The following is a 12,763-nucleotide window of genomic DNA, read 5'->3' as shown; positions in this document are numbered from 1 at the left end:
CAATTAAAATAAATAAAAAATAATTGCACTAAAAAAATTTGCAAATCTTTGAGTAGCCTTTAAGCAAATAAAGTATTGAAATGCATTTAAAATAGAGGGAAACAATGGGATTTTTAAAATAAAGGAATGTATTCTATATGCTCAAAAAAAAAAAGAACAGGGTGTGGCATGTGGGAAGCTTGATGTAACTGTTCACCATTATCATCACCAGCATCATCATATCACTGTATGCGCCCAGTGGAATCACATCTGGTCCTTCAAAGACAGGCATCTAGATTCTTACGTCAACTCGCCTGATTTTAAACATTGGCAGCTAACATAAGCTGTCAGTGCGATGTTACCCAAACATCACAGATCTGAGGAGGGAAGGTCAGCTGAACCTCCCAGGGTTCCCACAAACCACACACACACACACACGTCAGGGTCAGTCAGGCCCGTCTCCAGGGTGGGTCTCCCCGACTGTGTGGTCCCAGCTCGGGGGCCGGGAATGGAGGCTCTCCCGTCTTCCCCTTTCCCTCTCAGCCCCAGGCCCTACCTGGAGCAGAGGTAGGCGGCAATGGTGAGGACGCAGGCCAGGGCGGAGAGGACGCAGCCCACGTAGGAGAGGAGACTCAGGTAGTGCTTGTGCACGGCGTCCACCTCCACGGAGGCGACCTGCACCACAGGGCAGGTCGGGGTTGGCCTCTGTGCTGAGGCTGTGCCCACAAGGGGGGCTAACCCTAGTTATTGGAGGACCTTGAGCATCTGTGAGCCACTCTTGCCCCCCCCAGCGGAGCAGAGTGGGGTCCCATGAGTGCAGTTTTTTACCACATTCTCATATGGATCCCCGTCCCCACCAAGGTCCAGCGGCCTCCACCAGAGAACCCCTTTTCTGTCCTGGCACTAACTATGTTTCTAGAATACTCAACCCAGAAATAAGTCTCCTGGGAGTGAGTGAGCTCCCGATACCCAGAGAATACCAGAGGACCACTCTGGTCCCTCGGATGCTGGGTCCTAAAATTCTGGGAGAATGAATGTAGGACACAGAGATCTTGGGGGAGGTACTGAAGTCCACCACAAGGTCTCTGCATTGGGCCTCAGCATCCCCTGGAAGGTTCTATAGAAACACAGTCCTGCCCCCACCCCAGCCCTTTAGAATCAGAATCCAGGTTAGGACCAGGAACCCGCGTTTGTATCAGGCACCCAAATTGGGGGATAAAGAGCAAGGACTTCAGAGACCTTTTACTTACTACTAGCTGTGTGACCTTGAGTAAATTGCCTAACCTCTCTGAGCCGCAGTTTCCTTATCGATAAAATGGGACAACAACAGGAGTCAGCTTGAGGCTTGTGAGGAATGAATGCCGTGTGTGTGAGAAGCGGTGGCAATGGGGCAGGAGGGGGTCATGTACCATCAGCACTGCAAAGTAGGTCAGGTGGTTGCAGCGGCAGGACGTCTGTGTCTCTCTCCTGATGGTCTCACACCCCGCATCGCTCCAGCTCCCCGGGCTGCTCGCTGAGGAAGGGCCAGCATGAGGCTCTGAGACCAAGCTCAGCACCCCCACTGTCATCCCTAGTACCCCACAAATGCATGACTGCATCCCCCTTCTGAGCTTTTGCTTCCCTCAGCAGGTCCCTAACCTGCCATCACTCTTTCTTCAAAGCCACCTTCCTCCAGGAAGCCCTCTTTGATTAACTCCATGTACCTCACCCTCTAGGACCCCCCACTACCTGCCTCCAGGTCCCTGCCCAGCTCAGAGCCCCCTCCACACTCACATGTTAGGTCTTCAACCCAGAAGACACACTGCAGAGTCACGTTCTTCTGTAGGGACAAGAAAGAAGGGGGGCGGTGCCTGTGGCAGTCTGCTCCTTCCCCGCCGGGCTGAGGGAGCCAGAGCCAGGGCTCCACTCTATTTTGACCTGACTGGCCAGGGCCCTCAGCCAGTCAATCAGTTTTCTTTCAGAAAAGAGGAGGGATGGGAGCACATGGGCAAACAGGGACCCTTGTCCCCTGGGTTGCTTGGCTCACACTCACCGGCTGTGGCTGGTGCTGGAAGGTGAGCACCACGGGCTCCGAGAGGTTGGCTACTTTGGTGTTCTGCACAACAATACCCAAGACCTTCTCTCCCAAGACCTGGCTAGAATTCTTGTCCTAGATATATGGGGTATGGAGGAGAGGGGAGGGAGAGGGCTCAGGACTGAGAAGAAGAGTACACTCTTGTCTCTGCCTAGTACACTGCTCCCAGATTTTGAGTCTCCCTCAGGAAGCAGTTCTTGCATGGGTAGTCATTTACACCATAGTAAGAATAACACCATTTAGACCTTTCCCAGCATGGCAACCCACTCCAGTACTCTTGCCTAGAGAATCCCAGGGACAGAGGAGCCTGTTGGGCTGCAGTCAATGGGGTTGCACAGAGTCAAACACGACTGATGTGACTTAGCAGCAGCAGCAGCAGCAGCAGCAGCTCTAAATGTCATGCACATTGCCATCTGATTTCTGACTTTACAAAGACTTTTGGAGGAGAGGACTACCTTCCATGCCTACCTTCCATCTCTCTGTCAGACAGAAGCTGCTTTCCCCAAGGGAGGGCACAAGGACAACCACCCCGTACCTGGAACAGAGCTTGGCTGCTGAAGTCCACCAAGAGGAGTCTCTTCTCAGCTTCCTGCCTCTTGCCCTTGGTCTTCTGGAAGAGCACACCGGGCAGCAGCACCGAGTACTCCAGGATCTCGCTCTGCTCCTCCTGCAGACCAGAGGACCCGCTGGGGCTCAGCCAGAAGTGGACCTCCAGGTCCCCGCCATGTCCCCCCAGCATATGCCTTCCTGCACGCTGCCATCTCTAAGCCTACCTCCTTCACAAAGCCAGGCCAGACTCACAACAACCCTGCTCACTCCTCCTTTCCTTGGCACCAGTGCTGGCTAGGGAGTCTTGTGGTTAGAGCCCAGGGGATAAGGGCCTGGGAGAATCATGTTTATTCTGGTGTCTGGGTGTCAGACACTGACCCTGCCTATAGCCCCTTGGTGTGCTGGGGGATATGAAGGGTCGGGGGGTGAGGGGAAGGGTAGGGGGGTGAGGGGAAAGGTGGGGGGGGGTAGGGGGGTGTGGGGAGAGAGCGCTTGCAGCCTCTACATCTGCTTCCTGCCTTGGCTACCAATCCTGACCCCTGACCTCCCGCCGGGAATGGATGTGCAGGTCCTGCGGGCTGAAGGTGGGCTGGAGCTTCCACACTGTGGCGTTGACCCGCTCCTCCTCGAAGGACACAGCGTCCCCTGTGAAGTTCACAGAGGCCAGCTTCGACTCTAGGCTCTGCAGCTGCCTGGAAGCACAGGGGAGAGAGGAGGAGATGACTGCTGGGGGTGAGGGGTGGATCCAGGTAGTTCAGCAGGCAGGAAGATGGAGAGAGCAGAGAGGCGACTCAGGCCGATACACAGGAAAGAGTGTGGGGCCCAAGAGAATGACCTGCGGGGGTGATGCGGAGGAAACTGGGGCCTCAGCGCAAACAGGAAAGGAGCGGGGTGGGGTCCTATCCTCAGACTCAGCCACCAGGCTCTGGGTCCAGTTCTGCCTGGACCGACCCACTTTGTGCTGCTGGGCAGCCCTACCCAGCAGTCAGCCTCAGTCTGCTGAGCTGTAAAATGGGTCAATCCTTTTTCCTTATTGGTGGAGAGGAGGGCTTGGGTGCTGGTAAGAGAGACTTTTTTTCTGACTCAGGCAGGAGAGGGGGCTTGGCCTGTGGGACCGAATCGAGATGGAAACCAAGGGGAGGTCGCCACGGTCTCCCACTCCAAATCCCTGCCTTGCCCGGGTCTGGAGGAGCCTCCTCCTTACCCCTATACGCTGCAGACCCACACTTACTGGCCCATGGGGGTGAAGGGGGGCCTCCTTGAGGTCTTCTGGGGATGCTTCAGAAACTGGCTGAGCCGCTGGAGGTCCCTTTTCAGCTCACATACGTCCACCGAGGCATTGTGGGAGGCCTTGTTGGGGGGATCTGGGGGAGAGGGATGGACAGACTCACCAAAGGCTATTGAATGAGGTTCCACACTCAGGCCCCACTCATCACACTCTCAATTACTCCCCCGGTGACTCTGACAGCTTCTGTCCCCATTTTACAGAACAGGAAACTGAGGCTCCAGGTAGCGGGGTAGACTCCCCCAGGTCACTCAGAGAGGTAGCCAGCCAGACGGGGCTCTGTCATACGGAGCTCCCAGAAACTCCAGCCCCAGGAGAGTGGGCTAAACCACCCTTACCCCTACCCCAGGCATCCTTCTGACCACACAGAGGGAGCTGGGAGGGCCAGTTCCCCAGGACCAGCCAGGCCTCCTTCAGGAGGAGCTGGGAGGTGGGGGGCTTCTGTGGTGGCTCCAGGGCCTCCACCCGGGCTGCCCTGCACCCAAGGGCTGCAGACTCAGGCATCTCCAGGGGTTAGATGGAACTCTGATGAAGTCGGCAGATGGAAATAGGGACACAGCGGGAGAGGGCAGGCCCTATGCCGTCAAATAAGGCAGGCCCTGTGGTCACATCTGAATTTTTAAGGCAGAAAGCCTGATTTTTCAGTCATTTGAAAACTCTGGCTCATGTTTTCCGAAAACTCTACAGACCAAGTAAGACCAGGCCAGATCTCCTCTGCAGGAGGCCAATTTACAGCTGTTCCTGACTTTGCCCTAAACCCTCCCAGGTTGGGGCAGAATCCGGGCCTGGGGCGGGGACCCCCATCTACCTGCCCCCACCTGCCCCAGCTCTGGCCCCTCCATCCCTCTCCCCACCCCACCCCCCACCACCCCTTAGCATTTCCATGGGCCTGGAGATGCTAACATATTCAAAGCCCTGTGCCCCCTCTCTTGGGACCCCTGCCCCAAACTGGAGCTGCCTGAAAGGAACCAGAATCAGGGAAATCCTGGACCCCAGGTAAAGCCTCCAGCTCCTTCTGGTCAGCCCCTCCTCCCTGCCTCCACTCTGCACTGAATAGAAGGCAGTGGCCAGGCCACACCTGTCACATCTCAGCCAGAAGACTCAGCCTGCACACCTCACTGTTGGCCTCTAGCCTTGCCACTTCCTGACCTTTGACCTCTCTTCCTGTCCCCGGCCCCAAGCCAATCAGCTGGTGGGTTCAAATCTGGCTCCCTCTCTTACTCGTTACTCTTGCAACTTTGTGCCTCTCTGAGCCTCAGTTTCTCTTCTGTGAAATGGGGATAAACAGTCTAGATGAGGCTAACGAAGCAGAATTTTTCCTCTGGCTCCTGACCTCTAGTTCCGTCTCTTCGTTCTCTCTGCTCCCACCCTGTTCATCTCTTGTCTTCCTTTACCTGGACCTACACTGCAGTCGCAGGGTGGGACTTCACCCCTCCTCCCTCACCCCTGTCTTCCCACGAACACACCTTGCATCACACTCTTCCACTCCTCAGACACCTTCCCTGAGTCCCCACTGCCTGTGAACAGAGGCCCCCCAACTCCATGACATGACAGGCAGCCCAGCCCGCTTTAAGCCCCCTGACCCCAGCCCCCGTGCACTTTGCTTTTCTAGTTTCCAGGCCTTGGACCAAACCCGTCCTGCTGTCTGGAAGTCGCCTTACTGTGGAAGGAGAAGATGAAGCTGGCCGCACTGGGCAGACTCGTGTTCTGGGGGCTCCACCAGGAGCTGACTGAGGTGGCAAACAGTGGGGGCCCCGGGGCCAGGGTCTCCTCCTGATGCCGGAAGCACAGGAGATCAAGGGCTTGGTCACTCAGCAAGAAGTCTTTCCTGCCGTAGCGGAGATGCAATCTCCCTGCGTGGCGGTTCCAGTAGAGGCAGAAGTGGTAGAGGCCCATGCGGTGAGGGAATGGCCAAGAAGCCGGGCGGACTCCAGGGAAGGGGGCGTGGATGGCGAGGGCCTCCTCGGAGTTCCTGATGGAGATGTGGAGCTGGGTCACCTGCTTATAATGGAGGCTGCTGTTCTGCGTCTGGTTCCGCTGGCCGCAGAAGCGGAAGTCTTCCCGGGGGCCCCCGCCACGGGCACCTGAGGGGGCAGAGACTGCAGGTGAGACTCTGGGCTGGAGGCAGGCCCTGGGCCCAGAACGCAGCAACCTGGTGCCTGGGACCCACACACATTCCAAGGACCTACTTCAAAGGGTCTCCAAAAATATGAATCTACCCTGCTCCAAGATGGTTGGCTTAAAAACAGGAAAAGAACAAACTCAAAATCAGTTAAAAAAAAAAAAAAGAAAGAAAGAAAAGAAAAACTTTCAAAGGTAAAATAATATTTTAAATAGCAATAAAATATTTCACGAGGCCATGCCTGCTACAGACAGCGGCACAGGCTGCGCACTGCACAAGGGTGCTCTGGCTGCAGGGGTGGGTGGGGCCAAAACCCACCCCAAGCTGTGTACTGGGCAGCGGGGTGGTGGTGGGGGGGCTGCACTTGACAGGATGAAGGGGAGACTCTATCTTTTTTCCAAGGTACTGTCTACTTGCTATGCTGTATTTGCAGGCGTGTGCCTGCCCAAAGGGGTTAGTGGATGTGCTAGTCCTTAACACAAGGATGGCATTTTAACAGAAGTCCCAAGGCACCTTCAGGAAAACCTACCTGGAACCAGGAAGAGACCCAGCAGGAACAATGGCATCTGCAGCAGCACCTGGGCAGTCATCTTCCTCCCCCAGGGCACCCGAGACATCACTGCCTGAAAGAGGCCAGGAGTGTTAGCCGAGGTCCTGATTCCCAGGGTGATTGCCAGCCCTACAAAGGGACAAACCAGGGTAGTATGGAAGTGGGATGCGAGGCAGGGAGGCATGTGTGGAAACAGTCCGTGGACCTCCCCCAGAGCTGCCAGGAGCGGAGTATCAGGAGGCACTGGCCAAAAGAAGACACACAGATGACCAACAGGCATGTGAAAAGATGCTCCGCATTGCTAATTACTAGAGAAATGAAAGTCAAAACTACAATGAGGTGTCTCACACAGATCAGAATGGCCATCATTAAAAAGCCTAAAAATAGCAAATCCTGGGCAAGGTGTGAAGAAAAGGGAACCCTCCTACACTGTTGGTGGCAATGTAAACTGGTGCAGCCACTGTGGAGAACAGTGTGGAGGTTCCTCAGAAAATTAAAAACAGAGTTGTCATATAATCCAGCAATCCCACTCCTGGGCATATGCCTGGACAAAACTATAATTCAAAAAGATATATGCACCCCTAGGTTCATAGCAGCACCATTCACAATAGCCAAAACGTGGAAACAACCTATTCTTCCATCAGCAGAAGAATGAGTAAAGATGTGGTACATACATGCAGTGAAATCCTACTTGGCTGTAAGAAAGAATGAAATCATGCTCCCTGCAGCAACGTGAACGGACTAAAGATGATCACACCAAGCGGAGCAAGTCACAGAAAGTCCAGGACAGTATGACATCAGTTATACGTGAGACCTACACTATGACACCAGTGAACACATCTACAAGGCAAAACCAGACTCACAGGCATAGAGAACAGACACCAGTGAACACATCTACAAGCAAAAGCAGACTCACAGACATAGAGAACAGACTTGTGATGGCCCAGAGTAGGGGGGTGGGGGAGGGATAGACGAGGAGCTTGGGGTGAGCTGATATAAACTATTACATACAGAATGCATGAAAAGCAAGGTCCCACTGTATAGCACAGGGAACTATATTCAATATCCTGTGATCAACCATAATGAAAAAGAATATGAAAAGAATATATAAGTACTGTATAACGGAATCACTTTGCTATAAGAAGAAATTAACACAATGTTGTAAATCAACTATTCTTCAATAAAATAAATTTAAAAATTAAAAAAAAAAGGCAGTGACTGAGTTCAAGTCCCAGCTCCACCTCTGGCTTGCTGCATAACCCTGTGTAAGTCAGGGAAAACAGGACTAATAATCGTACCTCCCTTTCAAACCCAGCAGTGATGGGGTAATCAGGGTAGCATCACTAGGAACCACCCCACCCTGCCCCCTCCGGGCCTTCAGAAGGCAAGGAAAAGGACGTTCTCAGGGCTCTCCTCCAAGAACCTCACCATAATGACCCCTAAGACCCAGCTCAGAGGACACCTTCTTCAGGAAGTCTTCCTCAACCCCCTCTACAGTCGGTCCTCGACTCCTTTGGTTCCCGCCTCCAGCCAGGGTCTCCTGTTACCAGCTCTGGAAGGTACAGGACAGTGCACCCCTCCTCCACAGGGAGCTCCTGATCCATCTCTGTGCACAGGCCCGTGTTCACAGAGGTTACTGGGCAGCCGGGCCGCAGGGGTATTGGAGTGAAGGATCAGTGCGGTCACAGCGCCCTCTACAGGGGCTGGAGGAGAGAGGCACTTCCTGGTATGGCCACCAGGGGGAGCTCCCAAGGCAGCTGGAAAGGCAGAGGGACGTCCCAGTTTGGCAGGGAGAAACAGTATGGTCCAAGCTGGGGAGGATCCAGGTCCCCTCAGCCCTCTCCTGGTGTAGAATGGGTCACTCCCCCAGCCTCTGTTAGCTGAGTACCCACTATCTGCCAGCCTGTGTTGACCCAGCCTCCTCACCCCTACATCTATGCTAATCCTCATTCCAACCCTGTGAAATAGGCCCTAGCATTTGACCCATTTCACAGATAGGGAACCTGAGATCCAAGGAATTAAATGGCTTGCCCATTTAATTTTTCCAGAGGCCAAGGGCTTTCCTGCCTGATCAGGACTGTAGTGCCTGGCAGGGAACCTCCGTTCCTGGTACTCACAGAGAGATGCTGGGTGGCTTGGCCCACCCCACGGCCATCTGGCCCAGTGACTGAGCTGGGTGCAGTCATGAACAGACACCCTCATCCTGTGGGGAGCTGCATATGTCTGTGGTGACAGATGCAGTCATCTGCTACAAGCCAGACAAAAGGAAGCCTGGCATCCATGGGGCATGTGAGGACTTTGATTTGGGGGAACGCAGGAGGGCTTCCAGGAGGAAGTGACTTTTGGATGGATTATTTGAGGGCAGCATTAAATGAAGGGGTGGCCCAGACAGGAATTCACTGAACAGACCTGGCCCCCTCAAGCCAGTCTCCAGTATCCCAACATATGTAACGGAACCCTAATTTCTTGGGTCTGGTCAGTCTAATCGTTGGTCAGCTGGGTTCCTCACCCTGCCCTGGTGACATCGCAAGACCCCAGAGAAGGAAGTGGAAGTCTTTGGGGGAATGGCTGCTATTTCCTAAATTGTGATTTTTAAGGTTTCACTCTGCATCCTCTCTGAGCATTTTGGTTCCTTTTGGGTTTTGGTGTTTTTGTTTTTTATTTTTAGGGGGAGTGAAGGATTTACTACTTGAAGTAAAGAGAACACCGAGGATCTTTCTAAAGCAGTGTCTCCCATTTGGACTCCTTTTGAAACTGTCGCTCTAGAACAGTGGAAGGAAACCCAGCATCTGGGGACAGAAGTATGCCTCTGCTGGACCCCTTCTCTTTCCTCCTCCTTTCTGCCAGTCCCTATCACTGTCTATACCTGATCCCCAATACAAACCACATCTCCTCCAGGCAACTCCCTAACCCCTATTTGACTTTCGCTTTATACCTGTGAACTCAGAGTTCACAGATCACTTTGCAAATGTGGCCCCAGTTCTTCATTATGGCATTTGCATTCAAGGCCCAGAGAGGGCCAGTGATTTCCTGACCTTACACAGCAAGCAAGGATGGAGCTGGCTAGAATCCAAGTATCTCTCTGGCCCACTGACTTTCAAAGTGAGTTACCAAAAAAAAAAAAAAAGAAGTGAATTACTACTATCAGTAAACAGTGCCTAGGACAGGGCAGAGTCATCCATTTTCATTTATCTTCCTGGGCTGATCTCTTTGAGAACAAAAAAGCAGAAAGAGGGAATGAGGTTCCCATCACCAGAGGGATACAAGTGAGGCTGCATTTGTGAAATGCCATGATTCCAACAGACAGGGGTCAATGGCATGCTCTGACATTCCTGGTCATCCCCACTCTACCCTGGCTGCTTGAACAGCCACTCCAGGGTGAACAACTCTAGCCTTATAGAGTTTCTTGGAATTTGAGGGGAAGGGACTGCCTGGTTTCCTTTAACCCATCCTTAGTAGAGTAGACTCTGGAGCCAGACTGGGTTTAAATATCAATTCCTCTACTCAATGTCCATGTGTCTCTGGACTAGTTACTCACCTTCTCTGGGCCTCACTTTTGTCATCTGTAAATAGGTATAAAAATCAAGACTATTTCAAAGGTCATTGTGAGAATTGAATGAATTGGTATCTATAGAGGATTTAGAGCAGGAATATGCACAAGGCAGGTGCCATAGGTGTTGGCTCAGTACCTCTGTATCCTTCCTGACCAGCTCACGCCTGCCCCTCACCCAGCCCCCTGGGCCCGTCACAGGTCCCTACTCCTACATCTTCCCTCTCACCCTCCACGTCACCCCCTCGTGGGCCCCAGCTCAACTTCCAAAGCACCTCAACAGGAAATTCTTCGAGCATGAAATTTCCTTTCTGGGAAGACTGAAACCCCACCCAGAAAACTTCCCACCTCACAGCACGGACATGAGCCGGTCCCCAGAAGCCTCTGAGGGAAAGGAGGGCTGGACGGGGGCACCATCTACACTCTCATGAGATCCTCAGAGCCACCCTGTGAGGCCGGTCCTGCTGTTTTGCCATTTTACAGATCAGAAAACTGAGACTAGGGCAGTGGATGTTGTAAGCTTCCCCACCGGTGGAGCTAAGACACGGACCTCAGTGTCATTCTAGAGAACTCCTTGGAGAGCTGGAGCCAATAGTTTCTAGAGATTCTTGCTCCTCTGGTTTGGGGAGACCCCCAAACAAAAGGAGAGAGAAATGGTGGGTGGGTGGCAGCCAAGACCACAGGCTGTGCAGATAACTCCAGCCTGGGAGAGAGAATTTAGGGGGCCGAGTCCCCAGTAGAGGCCCCTCCCCCACCAGCCCCTTCTAGAGCAGCTGCCCTTGACCTCAGGCCTTCCGTAAACACACGCAGAGAACAAAACAATCTGGCCCAGTTTGACACAATGGGGGCCACCATCACAGAGTCCCCAAGGATCAAGGCAGAGCGGAGGGGCCAGGGCTCATCTAAGCTAAGACTCCAGGCTGCCCATCCCTCGGGCTGGCTGGGCCCAGGAGGAGATGCCCCGGCTCCAGTGCAGGCCCAGCCCTGCCCATCCTCACGGTGGGGGAGAGGGTAATGGGCAGGGGACTCATGGCTCACTTTCTCCCCTGAGGCCTGACTCACTTCCTCTGCCATCCGTTTAGAGCCACGGGTCACTGCTGGCCCAGTCCAGGCCCCTGGAAAACCCATTTCCTCAGAGGACAGAGGTGGAAGTTGAGTGGACAGGACCTTGGTGGCTCTGGGGTTAACCCTTCCCAGGCAGGCGCCTCCCCAGGAAGATGACCTAGGCCCCCAGGCATTCTCCTGCCAGTAACACACGTGTGGACCGCAGGCTTATCCATCCCCCGACTAGCCTCTTTGCCTGGATCGCTTCCCTCTTCCCATGACCCAACTCATCTTTCTAAACTCAGTGAAGACACGCCCTCCCCTTGAAGCTTTCCCTAACTGCCATCAGAATTAACTTCTGTGTTCTGATGTGGTGGCGAAGGGGGCAGTCCACAGCCTATGCTCAACCCTATATGCCCACCTTTGCCATGAGGAGTTCACATCAGAGGTGCCCAAACCCACGATGGATCAGAAACACCCCAGGAAGTTCACTGAAATGCATTATCACAGATCCCTCCACACTGACATTCAGCATCTCTGAAAATAGCACAAAAGATTTTTTTCTTCATTCAGCAAATCAGAAGTAGCGGGGAATTTTTACCCAGTAGCTGCTATGAGCTTGATGGGTTTTTTTCCCAATTTTTTTTTCCTTTTTTTTTTTTTTTGCCAGGAGAGCAGTAACATTAGGATGAAAACACGTGCACACATACATGCAGGGTACTGTCAGGGATGCATAAACGTTTTGTGATAGAATATATGTGAGGGGCTTAGTGGTAAAGAACCCACCTGCCATGCAGAAGATGGGGCAGGAGCCTCGGGTTGGATCCCTGAGTTGGGAAGATTCCCTGGAGAAGGAAATGGCAGCCCACTCTAGTATTCTTCCCTGGGAAATCCCAGGGACAGAGGAGCTTGGTGGGCTACAGTCCGTGGGGTCACAAAAGAGCTGCACTGAGTGACTAAACAATAACGGCGTGTGAGGGGCAGATGCTCCAGGTCTGGTGTGGGGCTTGGGAGTCCAGCTTGACCAGGCAGCCCGTTGACCAACACTCTGTGGGCATAGAACCACTGGCTTACAAGGCTGGGATACCACCAGGAGCCCTGTCTTACAGAGTCAGAGGTGGGTGGAGCCCAGCCCCAGATCACTTGGGTGGTAAATGGTTCGCTCTGGACGGGAGCCAGGGCAGCTTGCCTCCCCTGTGGTGTCTCGTCTCCACCTCAGTGGTGGTGAGGATGAATCACAGTCCTGGGTGGCTCACCTAGCATTTATCAGGGTGCCTGGGACCTTTAAGCACAGCTGGGAGCAGGGGTGTGTGTGTGGGGAGGGGAGCCCCTGCCCCAGCCGGTCTCCAGGTGTGAGCCTAGTCCTGCCCTCCTGCAGGGAGAGCCAGCAGTGGGAAGACCCAGCCCAGCTTCCCAGCTCCAGCCCTCATCTTCAGCTGCTGGTCAGGGTCGGGGGCGGTGGGGACAACAGACGGGGGACAACATGGAGATGCTGGCTCCCCCTCCCCCAGCCCTGGACAGAGGGCCTTAGGAGAAAAGGGTTTGGCCAAGGGAGGGGTGGGTGAGCATGAAGGCCTTGAGGGAAGGACACATGAGGTGTGCGTGCTCTT

At 53.8% G+C, this 12,763-nt stretch overlaps 1 protein-coding gene across 4 annotated transcripts in view; it reads right to left on the bottom strand.

Annotated features, from left to right (window-relative positions):
• Nucleotides 1-12,763, bottom strand: part of ADGRG1 (adhesion G protein-coupled receptor G1) — a 44,874-nt gene that overhangs the window by 7,480 nt on the left and 24,631 nt on the right. For all 4 annotated transcript variants that reach the window (XM_069552860.1, XM_069552859.1, XM_069552861.1 and 1 more), the window contains exons 2-10: nt 6,539-6,632; nt 5,549-5,971; nt 3,834-3,966; nt 3,147-3,294; nt 2,589-2,720; nt 2,012-2,128; nt 1,753-1,798; nt 1,389-1,492; nt 536-654 (exon numbers count right to left, since the gene is read on the bottom strand). In XM_069552860.1, coding sequence (XP_069408961.1) covers nt 536-654; nt 1,389-1,492; nt 1,753-1,798; nt 2,012-2,128; nt 2,589-2,720; nt 3,147-3,294; nt 3,834-3,966; nt 5,549-5,971; nt 6,539-6,626 — 1,310 coding nt within the window. In that variant the 5' untranslated portion in view covers nt 6,627-6,632. The remainder of the gene's footprint in view (nt 1-535; nt 655-1,388; nt 1,493-1,752; nt 1,799-2,011; nt 2,129-2,588; nt 2,721-3,146; nt 3,295-3,833; nt 3,967-5,548; nt 5,972-6,538; nt 6,633-12,763) is intronic.

The sequence above is a fragment of the Ovis canadensis genome, chromosome 14 (genome assembly GCF_042477335.2).
Source record: "Ovis canadensis isolate MfBH-ARS-UI-01 breed Bighorn chromosome 14, ARS-UI_OviCan_v2, whole genome shotgun sequence".
NCBI lineage: Eukaryota > Metazoa > Chordata > Mammalia > Artiodactyla > Bovidae > Ovis > Ovis canadensis.
Note: the sequence above shows the minus strand (reverse complement) of the source record. Positions and strands in the feature narration are given on the sequence as shown.